The sequence below is a fragment of the Dipteris shenzhenensis genome, chromosome 17 (assembly GCF_047967505.1).
Source record: "Dipteris shenzhenensis isolate YYH24624 ecotype China chromosome 17, Dip_SZ_1.0, whole genome shotgun sequence".
Classification (NCBI taxonomy): domain Eukaryota; kingdom Viridiplantae; phylum Streptophyta; class Polypodiopsida; order Gleicheniales; family Dipteridaceae; genus Dipteris; species Dipteris shenzhenensis.
This window is the reverse complement of record NC_141612.1, coordinates 9,335,874-9,354,858: the sequence shown is the minus strand read 5'-3', so window position 1 is coordinate 9,354,858 and position 18,985 is coordinate 9,335,874. Positions and strand designations below refer to the sequence as shown.

The following is an 18,985-nucleotide window of genomic DNA, read 5'->3' as shown; positions in this document are numbered from 1 at the left end:
TTGTGCTTCACCTTATAAACCCACTTACAGCCAATTGCATTCTTGTCTTTAGGCAAAGGCACCAATTCCCATGTAGCATTTGCTTCCAAGGCATCCATTTCTTCATCCATGGCTTTCTCCCATTTTTTCTTTTCCCATGGATTACTCAAAAGAAGTGGGTTCTGGTTCATGTATCACTTTGACCATATAGGCATAGTGAATGGCTATAAATCCATCATATTTCAGCCTATCCACAGGATACCTAGCTCTGATAGACCTGCGCAAAATAGGCTCACTTCCAGGTGCTCTCAAAACATCCCTGGTCTTCCTTACTCCAGGTGTAACAATAGAAGGAATACCCAACTCGTCATCAATGCTCTGTTCTGAGCCACTGGATTCACCATCCACATAAGAGTGACCTACATTCACATCAAAGATGGGCTGATCTACTTCTCTATTCCTTTTCGTGATACCTGCATACCAATATCTGCATTGCTTTGAGGAGATTCTCCTGATCTCAATCTGCCTTGTCCATGGCAAAGTATGTGAACCACTGCTAGAGGACACTGTAGGTCCACTAATATTTTGTGATTGCTACTATGAATTATGTGCAACATTACCATTTTGTGCATCTATATCATCAATCACATTTACTGGTTTATACCAGCTGCTCATCTCATCAAAAACAACATCTCTGCTCACTATAAACTTACGAGTAGAAGGGTTATAGCATCTATATCCTTTTTGCTATAGAGAATAACCAATAAAGATGCACTTCTCAACTTTTGGATCCAACTTGGACCTCAACTCATCTGGCACATGAACATAGGCAATGCAACCAAAAATTTTCAAATGAGAAATATTTGGTTTCCCACTAGTATACATCTCCTCTGACATCATGCCATGTATTGCTGCAGTGGGAGTCCTATTCATTATGTAAACTAGTGTAGCAACTGCTTCAGCCCAATAATAGTCTGCTAGGTCTTTTTCATTTAGCATGGCCCGAGATACCTCTCCAATATGCCTATTTTTCCTTTCTACAAATCCATTTTGCTGTGGGGTATGATTGCATGAATATTGCTACTTTCTGCCATGCTCCTACAGGATCCTTGCAAACTCATTTGAGAGGTACTCTCCCCCTCCATCTGACCTTAGGCATTTTATTTGCAGTCCTCTTTCTTTTTCAACCATAGATTTAAAAGCTTTGAAATGCCCAAACACTTCACTTTTCTTTTTCATAAAATGCACCCAAACTTTTCTGTTGTAGTCATCAATAAAAGTGACAAAATAATGATAGCCTCCAATAGATGCAGCTTTATAGTCCACACATCATAGTGGATTAATTCCAATGGCTTCTTACTCTCTTGAACATGCCTAGGAAATGGTTTCCTTGCCTATTTTCCGAATTGACAGGCTTTACATATCTTATGCATTTCTGCAACCTTGAATTTAGGCAATCCTGGAACAATATTTTGGGCCTGCATTGATTTAAGTCATCGTACATTAACATGACCAATGCGTTTATGCCAAATATCAATATCTGCAACTACACCGGTCCCATGTGCAAACATTGCTGCACTCAATTCAGGCATGTCTGCATCCAACGTAAACATCCTACCCTTCTTTCCTTTTGCTATCAAGCGACCATTATTTTTCATATCCTCAACAAGGTATCCATGAGGATTGAATCTGACCTGCAAGCCCTACTCAACCCTTTGACCAACAGAAACTAGGTTCTTCATGATGTTTGGGACATGAAATACATCAGACAGGTATTTCTTTTTTCCATCCTACATAGACAAAGGAATTTTACCAATCTGCACAATAGGATGTGCAGTATCATCACCAGTCTCCACAAATCCTAGTCTTTCCATTTTCCTTGTATCCCGCATCCATCCTGCATGACCTTTCATGTGGTTTGATGCACTTGAGTCAACATACCACACATCATTGCTTTCTTCTACACTTGTCACAGAATTGGTCATGTGCTGCACCATAAACAGATGCTCATTTCTGTCATCACCCTGTCTATTAGAAGATGCATAATTCCCTTGCTACAATTTTCCATTCATGATGTCATTCTGCTTTTTGTAGCAGTCTTTAGCCATATGACCCATTTTACCACAATAGTAGCATTCAACATTGCTATTTGCATTTTGACCTCTCTGCCATCCACCACGGCCTCTTTGGCTCCCCCTGCCTCTAGAGTTACCACGTCCTCCTCCATAGGACTGGTTTTCTTGAGTTTTCTGCATATTCTGATTTCTATCATGGCCTCCAGATTGGCCTCCTCTACCTTTGCCTCTACCTCTTCCAGCATTTGAGTAGAAGACAGTTTCTTTTGAAGTTCCTCTTGAAGAAGATGCACCACCATTTCTCTGCTCTTCAGAAATTAGAAGAGCAAAAAACTCCTCAAAATCAAGAAAATTTTCACGGATGGCAATGGATGTCCGGAACTGTGCATAATCCTTTCCTAGACCATTCAAGGTCATAGAAACCAAATCATCATCTTCCATTGGCAACCCAATGGAAGCAAGTGCATCTGCAATTTTCTTCACCTTGATGTGGCAGTCATTGATGCTCATATTTTCTCTCTGCACATTGTGTAACTCCTGCTTGAGAGCTGCATTTTCCTGGCTTGCATATTTGTGCTGTACATTTTTGCCAAAGTATCCCATGCCTCCTTTGGCGTACTTGTATCCTGAATATGCACAATCATAGAATCTGAAATACTGATAGACAGTCAGTACATAACTTTTCTGGCTCTCTCATGCTATCCTTTAAATGCCTACATTTCCTGTTGATTGGGAACATTAGGAAGAACTGGTTCTTCTTCATTTCCTATAATGAACTCCCAATAGCCTTTTCCCATAAGGAAATTCGTTATTCTAAAGTTTCATGCTTGGAAGCTGTTCTTGTCAAGCTTTTCAGTCACAATCTGTGAAAGATAATCAGATGCCATTACATAACACTGCAAAAAATTCTGTCACTACAAAAAAAACACAGCTTCTGCCTCACACAGGCAAATCTGCAAAACTGACAAAAGTGGTATTTAACCACACAGTCACTTCCTAGTGACGATTTTGCATGAACAAGCAATAAGGATGATTGTGTAACTCCCAATATCTCTGCACACAGGCATACGATGCAATTTTTATGGCAACTTTTCACCGACCTACAGAGTAGTGGTCGCACAGCAAAAACAAGGCCTTTTTTTGAGTACCTGCGAAGAACTTCTACCTTCAAAACACGCCCCGAAATGGCCTCGAATCAGAAAAATAAAGTCACCAAGGGCTTTGCCTTTGTCCGCAGCATATATTGCCCTCTTGCTACACCACGAAGGGCGTCTTAATCTGAGACAGTGCACTCTTGCACTTTCAGCTGTGCTACCTGCAGAGATTTTCTCCCAAACTCGAAAAAAGGAAAGCAACACTGGTCCTCTTACCAGGACACTGCAAACTTGGTTTGCTTTCTTGAGCTCCTTACCACGAACCAGGCTCTGATACCATGTGAAGATAGTGGGAGAGAAGGAAGGAGTCTCACTTGCAGCTTTCTCACATACACAATGGGGGAATACACACAAAGGTAGAGGTTGAAAACTATTTTCCTCTTCTTAGTTGTGAAAGCCTGACATGCCATAAGAGGCGCGGGCCTCCTCATGTATAGGATGGATGAGATTATCATATCATTTTGAGGAGCAAATTTGACCACTGGATGGGGGTTTCTATCAAAAGGGAAGACAACTATTCCCCTCATTGTTGATCCAGATGTGTCTCACTATTATGCATGCTCTCTCTATGATGTTTTGATGCAAGCACCACCAAACATGTTCTCTATGCCCAAGCCCACTACCTGTCACTTGTTCACTACATAGAATGTATAGGATGCACTCCGTTAGATAGATAACCAAAAAGCACAGGATCATGAGGGCCTATAGACTAATTGATACTAAATAGGATGATCTACAGTGGTCATATAGAGCTTTGGGGGTAGTGAGAAATAGGACGTGCAGGATTTCAAAGAAGGCAACATTCCCACTCTAGATCACATCTTCTCTTTGAGGGTTATCATTGAGGAGGCAAAGTCCAGACATCAAAAATTCTATGCTTGCTATGTAGACTTTCGAAAGGCCTTCAACACTGTCTCGCAATCCCACATGATTAGGAGACTACAAGAGATGCATATTCCATAGACTTGGATTTGGGGTGAGATAATTATATATGAGTGTGTCAGAGAGACTATTCATGCCCTAGGAGGCTTATCCGATTGGGTCAAGAGCAGGGTGAAATGGGATGCCCCCTCTCACCGACTCTTTTTAGCATTTATATTGATGAGATCACATCCTTCATATACTGCCTAGGGGGAAGGGATCACTACTACTTGACCTCATGATATAGATATTGCTATACGCCAATGATGTAGTCCTCATATCATCTTCAATGGTGGTCTACAGTCTGTAGAGACATCTAGAGGACTTAGAGGTGTTCTATAGAGAGAGAAACCCGACAATCAACTTTGGGAAGACCAAGGTTATGATTTTCAATACCTCATGCATAATGCTTTACCAAAATTATGGGGTTTTATTTATGTGGAAAAATGAGGCAAAGGATTGTCGCACACAATTGAGAGTGCATACCCACCTAGCCCACATGGGAGATTCCTCAACACACACCATGCATGTGGGAGGATGCATTTATTGGGAGAGACTCCCTCTCTTGGCTATAAAAGGAGGGGGCTATTCCTTGATGTGACATGCTCATTCTTCTAAAGCCACCTAGCTAGTACTTTGATTTCCCCCATCCTTCCTTTCAAATAAAGCATGACTCTCTTCTTTTCCCTTGATGTCTCCATCTCTACATTCCACCTCCCATCATGTACATGCTCCTCTTCCCCCTCTCCCTTCCTCTTTGTGCCATGGTCTCCCTCTTCATTCCCACCCCTATTAATCCCTTTTCCCCACCCATGTTAATGCTTCTCCCCTCACATTCCCTCTCCCCCATGGCCCTTGAGCGTCGCCATGCCTAGCGTCTAGCCTCATGCCTTGATTTCTTTTCTAGTTAATAGTACCAAGAAAACTACATAGCACTTCCAATCTATCAATTTGATCTAGAATACTAGCAATTATTATGGTTAGTGATTTTGATTGACTGCTTCCCTAAAATTTGCCTAAAATTGCAGGGGAAACAATGCTCAATTCTCTCTTTTGATGCTGAAGGTGGAGCTATATTTAAGGTTCGGGATAATGTTTCTAGATGCACAATTTAGTTCCCATTCATTTAAGACCTAAAGCCATTCTTTGTTAGGAAATTGATAGATAGAGTTACGTGTTGTTGCATCTATCATGTGGAGATGAAGATGCAATAAATCATATTCGCTTTGAAAATTTTGGATTCCATGGAAAGTTTTGTAGATCTGACTATGCTATTTGTTTTACTGAAGGTCAATCAAGTGAATGTGGGAACCATAAGTACTGGCATCGTAATCATGTGGGAGCTATATTTTATCCCAAACCACATGATTTGAATTGCCTTAAGGGGATTGCCACAAGTGTGGCACAAAAAAAATGACTACCTATCCCTATGAGCTATCTATAATAGATCATCTAGTTAAAATGAAGTCATTTGAAAATGTAGATGTAGGTATGAATGACAATAGCAAGAACAGAAGTTGGGAGATTGACATATAAGGAGGTTGAGGTATCCATTGCACTAAGAACGTGGAAAAAGCATCTTGAATGATTTATCCCACATATTTTTTTGGCAAGATGAAAATCTAACCTATTCAAGGAGTGTTTGAGAAATTTCCCTTTGGATGTTGTCACTTTAGTGGTTGAATTTGCAAAAAATATAGTTTTAAGAAGAAAAATCAGATACAACAATGCATTGGTATTCTAATAAAGTCATTATACTTGTCCAAATAATGTATCAACACTTTGAGATTGAAGGAGAGAAGAAGATTCATAAAGAGATTCACTTTTATGTCTCTAATGACAAGGAATATGATTCACTTTTTTGTCTTTAACAACAAGGAACATGATACACTTTTTGTTCAACATTGTTTTATGTTGCAACATCAGTGGTGGTTAAGGGACGAAGGTGTAATCTCAATAGGGACTTGGTCTAGTTAGATGGTGTTGCATATTCTCTGTAGTCGGACAGTACACCAAGTCGACCTCTCCATCTGTGATGAGCTCGTGTACAAAGTGATATTGAATCTCAATGTATTTTGTGCGAGCGTGAAACATAGGGTTCTTTGCAATTGCCATGCAACTCTGATTGTCACATGATAACTGCGTAGGCTTGTTCTGCACTACACCCATGTCCCCTAAAATCCTCCTCAACCACACTGCCTCACAAGAGGCAAAACATGCTGATTTTGTACTTAGCCTCGGTAGAAAAAAGAGCAACTGTAGGTTGCTTCTTGTTGACCCATGACACAGCTCCAGATCCAAGTGAGAAACAGTAACATGTCACTAATCTCTTATTGTCCACGTCTCCTACCCAATCTGAGTCACAGAATCCGGTCAAGATGTTGCCCTTGGTTTAGGTGATGCCATAATCAAGTCTGCCTTTGATGTATTTCAGCACCTGCATCGTTGCCCTCCAATGGTTCTCCCGGGGCTTATTGGAAAACCTACTTAGTACACCAGTCGCAAAGCTGATGTCCGGCCATGTGTTGCACAAGTAAATCAAACTACCCATAAGCCTTCTGTACTTCGCTTTGTCCACTAGTGGTGATGAATCCTCATTTGAGAGCTTCATGTCAACCTCCATAGGGGTACCAACTGTCTTGCACTCAGCCATGCCAAATGCCTTCAGTATCTCTCTAGCATACTTCAGCTGTGAAATGAAGATCTGTTTTGGCTCTTGCCAAACTTCAATCCCGAGATAGAAATGCATTAGTCTGAGGTCTGTCATTTCAAACTCTCTTCCTAGGAACTACTTTGTTTGCGAGATCTTCTCTTCATGATTTCCTGTTATGACAAGGTCGTCCACGTAAAGGACCACGATCATACACCTACCTCCTCCTCTGTAGATATACAAATTTGCATCAGATGGGCTCCTCCTAAACCCGTTTTGCAAAAAGTAGACATCAATCCGCTGGTACCATGCTCATGGGGCCTGTTTTAGCCCGTAAAATGCCTTCTTCAGTTTATAGACTTTACCTTCTGAACCGGAACCGGGGATCACAAGACTTGGTGGTTGTTCCACGTATACTTCCTCCTTGAGATCTCCATTCAGAAAAGCAAATTTTACATCCATCTGAAACATGGGCCAACTTTCCTGTGCTGCTAAAGCCAAAACACTGTGAATTGTGGTTAGTCAAGCTGTGGGAGCAAAAGTATCCTGATAATCAAAACCATGTACCTATGCGAATTCTTTTGCCACGAGCTGAGCCTTGTACTTATCCAACGTGCTGTCAGACTTGTACTTGGTCTTGTTGCTGATTACCTCGCGTTTTGGTGGTCGATCCACAAGGTCCCAAGTGTTGTTCTTCATTATGGAGCCATACTCCAACTGCATAGCCTCCATCCACCTATCATCACCCTGTGCTTCTTTAAGACACTTGGGTTCTTTAGCACGGATCACCTCTGTCATCAAAGTGTAGTTGACCAAGTGTTCCTGTGCCCTTCTTTGCTCCTCTAATCTCTAGGACCGGCGGTGTTCGGATGGTTCCTCCTTAATGGCTGGAGGTTCTCTACCATCCAAAAGCTGCTTTACCCACTTTGGGACTGGCCGTTGCCATTGTGGTTCTGCAGGCTCTTCTTCCTCTTCTTTATCTTGAATCCTCCCAAGCACCATTGGGGGAGTTCGGTCTATTGTTGGTGGTTGTACTGGATGGATATCCTCATCCTGGTTGTCTGGGAAGGAAGCATCCTCCTCCAATTGATGCGACTGTTCTGAGAAGACCACATCGTGACTTACTATTACCTTCTTGGTAACAGGATTATAGAGACGGTAACCCTTTGCCTCTTCACTGTAGCCCAAGAAAATACACTTCCGGCTCTTCGGTTCCCATTTGGTCCTGTTAGCATCAGGGACATGCACAAAACAGTCACATCCAAAAACTCTGAAATGTGCAACTGAAGCTTTCTTACCAGAAAAAAGGCTTGCAGTGTAGTTCTGGCAAATCTTCCCCTTTCATCATACTCCTGCCCATTTCGTAGATGACGTGCATCTTGCGCTCTGCTACTCCATTTTGCTGTGATGTATGTAGCGGGGGTTTCTTCCTCTTGATCCCGTGACTTTTGCAATAACTTTCGAATTCAGTTGATGTGAACTCTCCACCTTTGTCTAATCTCAACTTCTTCACCTTTCTCCCCGTTTCTTTCTCGACCATTACATGCCATCTTTTGAACTTACAAAAAGCCTTATCTTTAGTCTTCAAGAAGTATATCCATATCCTTCTACTGTAGTCGTCGATTAGCGTTATGAAGTAGTAGGAACCACCCAAAGCTTCTGTCTCTATCTTTCCGCAGAGGTCCGTGTGAACGAGCTCTAGAGGAGCATTTGCCCTGCTGGCCTCTTTAGGAAAGGGCTACTGATGCTGCTTGCCCATCATGCGAGCTTCACATACATCAGGCAGATTTGTAATTTCTGGTAGGTCTGCAATCATTCCACTTTTATGCATCTCCTTTAAAGATCTAAGGTTTAGATGACCAAACCTCTCATGCCACAGCTTAGTGTTGCTCACATTGGCTCGAGCACTGAAAGCTGAGAGTTTGTAGATGTTGTTGCACCGTGTACCTTTACCAATGACCTTCCCTTGAAGATCCAATATCTGTGCGCCATTCTTATCGAAGTGAACTTTAAGGTCCCGATCTGTGATCGTAGAAACGGACAACAAGTTCCTCTTGATATCTGGCACATAAAGAACATTGGACAACTGTTTTACAACTCCATCTGACTTGAGAGCAATCGTACCTTTTCCTTTTGCTGGACATTTTGCATCATTGCCGTAAAGTATTAAGGCGCAAAATGAAACAAGGATGACCTTAGGGTGTTTACAAGCTATCCCACCCACGGATCATGGATAGAAAGATTGCCCCCACATATAGCTCATGGCCTAGATACTTTTAGTGTGGCATGGGTGGGTAAGTGCAGCTCTGCACGCCTGTTGGCGTTGGGAAGTCAGCCTACTTGGCATAAGAAGCATGGGGGCGAATTGCCTTTGCATGTCGTCAACTCTTGTGCCTCTCTTGGCTACCACACCGGCCAGGGCTTTCACAGGGTTATCAGATGTCGATCTTGGGGAACTCAACACACCCAACACAAGAGTCACCCCTGTGATGATTGACAACAAGTGTGATCACCAAGAGCAGTAGAAATGTTGGCTTGGATGAGACTATATACACACTGAAGAGAGGATTCACTGCAAGGCCTTTGACAAATATCCAAGGGCACCACTCATACACTCACACCCCTCTTCTTTGTTCAAAGAGAGGCCTACAAGCTCTCCCTCTGGTGCGCCTCTGCCTTCATGCATGGCGTCGCCACTGTTGGTCGACCTTCTCGTCGAGATGGCCAACCTTTACCGTCTCCTCGATATAGGTTGCGCGGTCTCATTTTTGACCTATTGAGCCAGAAGTGATTGGGGCCGTTGCATCTGCGCGTTAGATGACAGCCACAAGGTCCGGTGAAGCGCCAGGTTGTCGCTGCTGATGTGGCAATCCTACTTGGCAGAGAGAGAGACAGAGAGAGAGAGAGAGAATGAGAGTTTTTCTTAGCAGTGATGATCATCATCATCGCTCACCACTTTCACGCTCTTCATGGCGACCCTGCCTTTCCTCCGGATTGGCTTTCGAACCACCAGGAGCTGCCTTTCCCGGTTCGTCTCTGCCCAGCCTTTTTGTTCTCACCAAAATGCTGATTTCCAAGATCACAGTGTCTTCATTAGCATCGACAGAACTGGCTTGTCCGCACCTCCAGGTGCTCTTGCGTCGCCTTCTCCATCCTTTCTTTGCTGCTTCTTTCCTTGTATCGTCTTTCAGGTTGACCTCCACGTCGTTTCACAGATCACAGCCATGGGGAACGCTCTGAGCGGTTCCAGGAATCTGCGATGTTCAAGCATATCAAGTCACTGATTAGAGTATAGGCCCTTTTTTGCTGGCATGCATTTATTTGAATTTGCGTACTGCACTGCGGTAGTACCTAATGCAGCTGGTTTCGCAGTTCCGGGGTGGTCCCATCAGCGTGGCTGACTACATGGAAGAAGTCCTCACGAATCCAACCGCCGGTTTCTACATGAACAGGGACGTCTTTGGAACCGATGGGGATTTCATCACGTCACCGGACGTCAGTCAGATGTTTGGGGAGGTTTGTTTTTGTGGAGTGATTTCGTCTTGAACTCTTAGATGTATTCACATTCAAGCGGTAATTATTTATTGATAACTGTTCAGCTGATCGGCATATGGAGCATGTGCTTATGGCAGCAAATGGGGCAGCCAAAGGAATTCAATCTTGTTGAACTGGGGCCTGGTCGTGGCACCTTAATGGCTGACTTACTCCGTGTAAGCTGTTTATCCTCATGTAACTAGCATTGTTGCTACCTAAACCTCACATTCTGGTGGGAAAAGTATGGGGCCATCCGTATAGTCTACCTTTCATTTGACATATGCTTGTGCGTCTTTGCCCCTATACGCGTGCATTTTGGATGAAATGCTCTTGCATGATTTCAAAAGAGTTTCTAAACTCACAAGTTATCATTGGAAAACAGAATTAACCTAAGCACGAAGCTTCAAAGCCCTTTTTCTTTCTAGTTATCATGTTGTCAATTTGGTCTCAGGTAATATGCTACTTTCATGTCAATCTTGTTGTATGCTCGTTTGTGATCGAAGTACGAGGGTTTCCTCGTCAAGTGGACAAGAAATTAGATTAAACCATCCTATAAAGGGAGAGAGAAGAATAACATGGCCAACTACAAAAACATGATGATTAGCTCCGTCATGGCAAAGGTGTTTGTACAAAGCACATAGTATCGGTCACTTTATGTGACCTTATTGGAAGAATTGAATTACCCCTAGCTTTTTATAGCCTTGAAAAAGTGCTTTAAAGCTTTAAAAAGGCGCTTAGGCTAAATCCCAGCTCATCCTAGCCGCCATAAGATCAGAAGAGTTGTGCTATATAAACCTTGTACAGTAGACTCTAAGAAAGTCAACCGGCATTTTTCTAATTGCGATTTACAGCAATCACCTCATGCCTGAGCTTGGCTTTCCACTACTTGTTTTTCTCGCTTGCTTGTTCCTAGCTCTGGAGAGAATGGAAAATTGGTGGTACTAACTATCCTATCTGTAAGGTGAAGCTATGTAGTCAAGGCTTATATGGGAGATCGCTGAAGGAATTGATGTGAAGCCCAAGGATTTGATGGATCCACCGACAGGAGTTGTAGCACCGCAGATCCAATAGCAGTGCGAGATTGGACACAGAGAGATGTGGACGCACTATCCATGATAATCGGCACCACTGCAGATGCGGTTAGACCCCACATCTAGCTTGTGGATATGACGGCAAGTGCCTGAAAGATCTCCAAGGATCTCTATGAAACAAAATAACACGCCCCACAGCTTTTCCCTCCAGAATCAAGTTTTCAGTATGAGGATAGAGGATGGGGACCAGACCCACAACCATTTTATCAAATTGAAGGTTGTGATGTACCAGTGGCAGCAATTGGTCACAGAGTGGACACGAGTCAGTTAGCCATGCTTGGGCTAGGGTCACTCCCTAGGATCTTCAAAGGGGTTTGTAACAAGGGTGGCAATGGGAAACGGTCTACTATGATCACGTTTGAGGAGCTTGGGTCTCTGCTGTTGTAGGAGGAAGCCTGAGAGAAGCAATACGACGGAGATGGCAATGGCAAGGTCTTCCTTGCCAAAGTGAGAGGCTGCAAGGTAAGCCTGGCAACACAAGCCCAATGATGACGACGACTTGAAGGGGACCAAGTCAGATGATTGAGGACAAGAAAAAGAAGAGGAAATATTTCTATTGCAACAAGCTTGGCCATATTGCAAAAGAGTGCAAAAGTAGATCGGAGGATGAGGAGGGTGACAAACCCTAGGAAGAGTGAAAGTCAGATTCAATGAATGTTGCGAGGGGGAGCTCTTTCTCATCATTGCAGCCTGCATATTTGGACCCTTTGGTGATTGTTGGAGATAATAGGAAGTGCTGAGTTAAGGGATTGGGACCATTCCATTCACCACAAGCTCAAGTGAGGAGAGGACTCTTCAAATGCTCTACCTGATCTATGCAAGAAACTGGTTTCTATTAGTCAGATTATGAAGAACAGAACGAGGGCAGAATTTGATGTCAGAGAAGTTCTGATCCAATCAAAGGATACAGGAAAGACCATGGCACAAGGAATAAAGGAATAGGGGCTGTACAAGATCAGGGCATTGCTGGCCCACATGCATGCAAACAGCTCAAAATTGTAGCATTAGAGTTTTGGGCTATGAGGAAGCTTCAGTTGAAATCTGAGCAGCAATGGTTGAAGGAATGAGGAGATATTGACAATTCTTCGGCGAATTTTGCTGCTGCTGCTGCCCCGACTTATGCCGCATGACTTTTCGCCTCTCCTCTGGGCTGGACATACACCTCAATAAGAGCTTTCATTCCCCTCAGAAAGCCCCTTGAATGCTGCTGCTAATAGCTCCAATTTTGGCCTCCAAGTTCAAACTGCTCAATTTGGGGGAAATCTCCAAAATCTGGTCTGAGTTTGACCATTCCAAGGGTATTACTAAGACATATGAAAAGGTCAAACAGAGCTTTATCTGGGATGGCTTGTGGTGGGATGTAGTTAAATTTGTCAGTGAATGTTTGCTTTGCCAATAGAATAAAGTGAACAGCCGGTTACCCGCGGGTCTGTTGCAGCCATTACCTATTCCAGAAGGCAAATGGACTCACATTGCTACGGATTTCATCACATGGTTGCCTTCCACAGAGCGGGGATGGGATAGCATTTTTGTGGTGGTTGACAGAATGACAAAGCAAGCCCATTTCATACCCACTAAGACCCGTTATTCAGCATCACAAGTTGCTTGGCAGTTCATCGAGCATGTTTTTAAGCATCATGGCTTCCCTCGGGAGATTGTCAGCGACAGAGATGCAAAATTTATGGGTCACTTTTGGCAGGAGTTATTTATAGCAGTGGGTACTTCTCATACACCTAGCACTGCTTACCACCTTGAGACGGATGGACAGTCAGAAAGGGTGAACGAATGGCTGGAGGAGTATTTGAGGCATTTCTGTCATGACACACAGAAGTCTTAGGATAAGTGGGTATCAACAGTACCAAGCACATCTCTATTGGCATGAGCCCGTTCGAGGCTATGTATGGATGCAAAGTGGGTATGCGGGTATGCCATCTTTAGTTGCTGACATGGCTGTGAAAAATCAGCAAGCAAGAAATGACTTGGAGAGTATGGATGCCCTTTTGCAATTGGCTAAAAAGAATATGCAGGATGCCTAGCCAAGCAGAAGAAGTATGCAGATGAACATAGGAGGTATCTGTCTTTTGAAGAAGGGGATTATGTGCACTTACGCCTCCATAAGAACCGTTATGCCTCGCTGAAAGGTAACACCAACATGAAGCTTGCTCACAGGTATTACCGTCCCCACAGGATCCTCTGCAAAGTTGGTGAGGTGGCGTATGAGTTGGAGCTACCGAGGACCTCCAGGGTTCATAATGTTTTCCATGTGTCCTTGCTGAAGCCGCATGTCGGACAGCATGTCCAAGTCCTTCCTGAGCTACCACCTATGGATGAGGAGGGCCACATCTGGAGCATATCATGGGTTTTAGGGATCACGTACCTCGAACAAAGTCTACACCGAGTATCTTATCAAGTAGCAGGGACTTCCTGAGGATGAGAACTCATGGTAGCCAGAGAGAATTGTCCAGGACAACTGCTATCTCCTACTGGGCTGATTATTATTTGCTGTTTGCTGCACCTATTTAACAGCCCGCATATAAAATTTTGAGGGCAAAATTCCTTGGGGAGGGATGGCTATAATGAAGGTGGGAAATAGCAGGGAATTAGGTGGAAAAAAAGAAGGGAAAGTGTCTTAGATATCAATGCTCCACTCTCGGGTAACTACGCGGGAACCAGCTAACTCTACTTGTAAGCCCCACATATGAGGAGAAGGCATTTGAGTAGCTCGGTTATCCGGTAGGTCCTGGTTTGGACACCAGATGGGGGCCATGTGTGGCCTGATGGCTAGACGGAGTTGGCACACTGCCAACTAGGCTACATGCAAGTGCGGGAAGGCATCCCATGACTGACCGCATAGAGGGTAGACGGAGCATTTCCCGGGGCAGCCCACTCTTGGGTTGCGGGGCCCGTTTGGAGCCCCAGATGATCCCGGATGGCTCTGGGCCGAACGGTAACTGTAGATTAGTTGCTCTATTTTGCGCATCGGTTCTATCGTGTGGTCGGTGGCCTATTTTGGGACCGACCCCCAGTTGGCCGTTTTGGGCGGACTGGGTCGGTCACCCAATTGGGTCTAACCGACTACGACTAGTGGCTATATAAGAGCAAGCTCGTGAAGCCCATTTCATCACTGACTATAGCAACCCTGATTCCTTAGCATCCAGCCTTCCTCTACTGTTTCTAGCATGCCATCGAAGCTTCTCTCACAGGAGCGCACGGTTGGGAGACAGCGCCATCTATTGTATCAGTTCTACAATAATCAAATTTTTGATTCTCCATACTATGTGTTTTCTCTCTTGCGTATGAGATCCTATTATTTGTTGAGCACAGCCGTTGCATTGCTTTCTTACATGGTATCAGAGCTTGGACTCTGGCAAGAAGATTTGGTAGTGTGTTTCTGTTTGCGAGCAGATTGTGAGAGATGACCCAGTCCGCAAGACTGTGAATCCCATCGTTCGATGAAAGCGGAAAGTTGGACGGTACTAACCATCCACTCTGGAAGGTCAAGATGAAGACCATCCTAAGTGCATACGAGCTTTGGGATATTGCTACTGGGGTGGACGTGAAGCCGGTTATCGGATCCAGCCAATGCATGACAACAGATAGTACAAACTGCGGATGAGATTCTCGCGTGGACAAGAAGAAATGCAGATGCGCTGTGTTCTATTGTCTGCAGTGTAAGTGATTCCGTCATGGTGTTAATTCAACATTTCACCACAGTGGAGGCGGCATGGACGGTCTTGAAAAATCAGTACGAGACCAAGAATCAGACGCGGATTCAGAATCTGGAGACTCAACTTGCGAACGAGAAATTGTCTGAGTCTGAAGCGGCAGAGAAGTTCATCACCAGGGTGAAGAATCTGCGCGATCAGATGACTACGATTGGCATTACTATCACCAGCGAGAATCTAGTACGAAGGTGCATACGGATTCTCCCACCAAAGTACAACGGTCTTATTACGGCGTTGAATACGCAGAATAAAAATCCGCTCCTCAACTTTGAGGATTTCAGCGCGATGCTTCTAGAGGAGGAGATGCGTCTAAAGACGAGGACTGGAGAAGATTCGGCCTTCTATGCTAGATCAAAGAAAGGTAAGGGTAAGGACTCAAGTAACCCATCTTCTTCTGATGATAAAAAGAAAAAGAAGAAGATCAAGTGCTTCTATTGCAACAAGGCAGGGCACAAGCAAAATGAGTGCCGGAAGAAGATTGCAGATGAGAAGAACGGAGTAAAGAAAGAGTCCAGCAACAGCACGCAGGCAGTACGAGTAGAGCTATTCGTAGCAATTGAGGAGATTTGCACAGAGGCAGTTGTCTGATGTTCTTTATGTACCAGATATCAAGAGGAACTTGTTGTCTGTTTCTGCGATCACGGATCGGGACCTCAAAGTTCAATTCGATAAGAATGGTGTACAGATCTTGGATATTCAAGGGAAGGTCATTGGTAAAGGTACACGGCGCAACAACATCTACGAACTCTCGGCTTTCAGTGCTCAAGCGGATGTAAAGAACACTAAGCTGTGGCATGGAGATTTGGTCATCTAAACCTTAGTTCTTTAAAGGAGATGCATAAAAGTGGAATGATTGCAGATCTACCAGAAATTACAGATCTGCTCGATGTATGTGAAGCTTGCATGATGGGCAAGCAGCATCGGCAGCCCTTTCCTAAAGAGGCCAGCAGGGCAAAGGCTCCTCTAGAGCTCGTTCATACGGAACTCTGCGGAAAGATGGAGACGGAAGCTTTGGGTGGTTCCTACTACTTGATGACGCTGATCGACGACTACAGCAGAAGGATATGGATATACTTCCTGAAGACTAAAGACGAGACTTTTAGTAAGTTCAAGGAATGGCATGTAATGGTCGAGACAGAAACGGGGAGGAAGGTGAAGAAATTGAGATCAGACAAAGGTGGAGAGTTCACATCAACTGAATTCGAAAGTTACTGCAAAAGTCACGGGATCAAGAGACAGAAACCCCTGCCACATACATCACAGCAAAATGGAGTAGCAGAACGCAAGATGCGCGTTATCTGCGAAATGGGCAGGAGTATGATGAAAGGGAAAGATTTGCCAAAGACTTTTTGGGCTGAAGCATGTAACACTGCAGTTTATATTCTAAATTGTAGCTACACGAAGGCTGTGAATGGCGGGATGACTCCACTGCAGGCCTTTTTTGGTAAGAAACCTTCAGCTGCACATTTCAGAGTTTTTGGATGTGACTGTTTTGTGCATGTCCCTGATGCTAATAGGACCAAATGGGAACCGAAGAGCCAGAAGTGTATTTTCTTGGGCTACAGTGAAGAGGCGAAAGGTTACTGTCTCTATAACCCTGTTATCAAGAAGGTAATAGTAAGTCGCGATGTGGTCTTCTCAGAACAGCCGCATCAATTGAAGGAGGATGCTTCCTTCCCAGACAATCAAGACCAAGATATCCATCCAGTACAATCATCAACAGCAGACCGAACTCCCCCAACGGTGCTTGGGAGAAGTCAAGATAAAGAAGAGGAAGAAGAGCCTGCGGAACTACAACGGCAACGACCATTCCCGAAGTGGGTAAAGCAGCTTTTGGACGGCAGAGAACCTTCAGCCATTGAGGAGGAACCATCCGAACACCGCCGGTCCAAGAGATTAGAGAAGCAAAGAAGGGCGCAGGAGCACTTGGTCAACTACGCTTTGATGACAAAGGTGATCCGTGCTGATGAACCCAAGTGTCTTGAAGAGGCACAAGGTGATGATAGGTGGATGGAGGCTATGCAGTCATAGTATGGCTCCATAATGAAGAACAACACTTGCGACCTTATGAATCGTTTACCAAAACGCAAGGTAATCGGCACCAAGTGGGTGTACAAGACCAAGTACAAGTTCGACGGCACGTTGGATAAGTATAAGGCTCGGCTCGTGGCAAAAGGATTCGCACAGGTACATGGTTTTGATTATCATGATACTTTTGCTCCCACAGCTCGACTAATCACAATTCGCAGTGTTTTGGCTTTAGCTGCCCATGGAAGTTGGCCCTTGTTTTAGATGGATGTAAAATCCACCTTTCTGAATGGAGATCTCAAGGAGGAGGTATACGTGAAACAACCACCAGGTTTTTTGATCCCCGGCTCAGAAGGTAAAGTCTGTAAATTGAAGAAGGTACTTTACGGGTTGAAACAGGTCCCACGAGCGTGGTACCAGCGGATTGATGCCTACTTTCTGCAAACGGGTTCAGGAGGAGCCCATTTGATGCAAATCTGTATATCTTCAGAGAAGGAGGTAGGTATATGATCGTGGTCCTTTATGTGGACGACCTTGTCATAACAGGGAACCATGAAGAGAAGATCTCACAGACAAAGCATTTGCTAGGAAGAGAGTTTGAAATGACAGACCTCAGACTAATGCATTTCTGTTTTGGGATTGAAGTTTGGCAAGAGCTAAAATAGATCTTCATCTCACAGCGGAAGTGTGCTGGAGAGATACTGAAGGCATTTGGCATGGCTGAGTGCAAGACAGTTGGCACCCCTATGGAGGTTGACGTGAAGCTCTCAAACGAGGATTCATCACCACTGGTGGACGAAGCGAAGTACAGAATACTTATGGGTAGTTTGATTTACTTGTGCAACATGCAGCCGGGCATCAGCTTTGCGACTGGTGTACTAAGCATGTTTTCCAATAAGCCCCGGGAGAACCATTGGAGGGCAGGGATGCGGGTGCTGAAATACATCAAAGGCACACTTGATTATGGCATCACCTATACCAAGGGCAACATCTTGACCGGATTCTGTGACTCAGATTGGGCAGGAGATGTGGACAGCAGGAGATCAGTGACAGGTTACTGTTTCTCACTTGGATCTAGAGCTTTGTCATGGGTCAGCAAGAAGCAACCCACAGTTGCTCTTTCTTCTACCGAGGTTGAGTACAAATCAGCATGTTTTGCTTCTTGCGAGGCAGTGTGGTTGAGAAGGATTTTAGGGGACATGGGTGCAGTGCAGAACAAGCTTACACAGTTATCATGTGACAATCAGAGTTGCATGGTGATTGCAAAGAACCCTGTGTTCCACGCTCGCACAAAACACATTGAGATTCAATATCACTTTGTATGCGAGCTCATCATGGATGAAGAGGTCAACTTGGTGTACTGTCCGACTATAAAGAATGCTGCGGACATCTTCACGAAGGCTCTTGGAAGAGACTTGCTAGAGAGGCATCTTCATCTACTTGGCATTGGCCCGAAAAAGTAAGTTCACTTGCGGGTGGACATTGAGGGAGGGGTGTTAGATATCAATGCTCCACTCTCAGGTAACTACGCGGGAACCGGCTAACTCTACTTGTAAGCCCCCCATATGAGGAGAAGGCATTTGAGTAGCTCGGTTATCCGGTAGGTCCTGGTTTGGACACCAGATGGGGGCCATGTGTGGCCTGATGGCTGGACGCGGAGTTGGCACACTGCCAACTAGGCTACATGCAAGTGCGGGAAGGCATCCCATGACTGACCGCATAGAGGGTAGACGGAGCATTTCTCGAGACAGCCCACTCTCGGGTTGCGAGGCCCGTTTGGAGCCCCAGATGATCCCGGATGGCTCTGGGCCGAATGAAAACCGTAGGT

General features: G+C 44.5%; 1 protein-coding gene across 2 annotated transcripts in view; it reads left to right on the top strand.

Annotated features, from left to right (window-relative positions):
* The first annotated feature begins 9,701 nt into the window (after nt 1-9,701).
* Nucleotides 9,702-18,985, top strand: part of LOC147891645 (NADH dehydrogenase ubiquinone complex I, assembly factor-like protein (DUF185)) — a 34,640-nt gene continuing 25,356 nt past the window's right edge. Inside the window, exons 1-4 of one of the 2 annotated variants that reach the window (XM_087388856.1) lie at nt 9,702-9,908; nt 9,995-10,068; nt 10,152-10,295; nt 10,379-10,489. In XM_087388856.1, coding sequence (XP_087244982.1) covers nt 9,749-9,908; nt 9,995-10,068; nt 10,152-10,295; nt 10,379-10,489 — 489 coding nt within the window. In that variant the 5' untranslated portion in view covers nt 9,702-9,748. The remainder of the gene's footprint in view (nt 9,909-9,994; nt 10,069-10,151; nt 10,296-10,378; nt 10,490-18,985) is intronic. The other variant, XM_087388857.1, reaches the window with a different exon arrangement.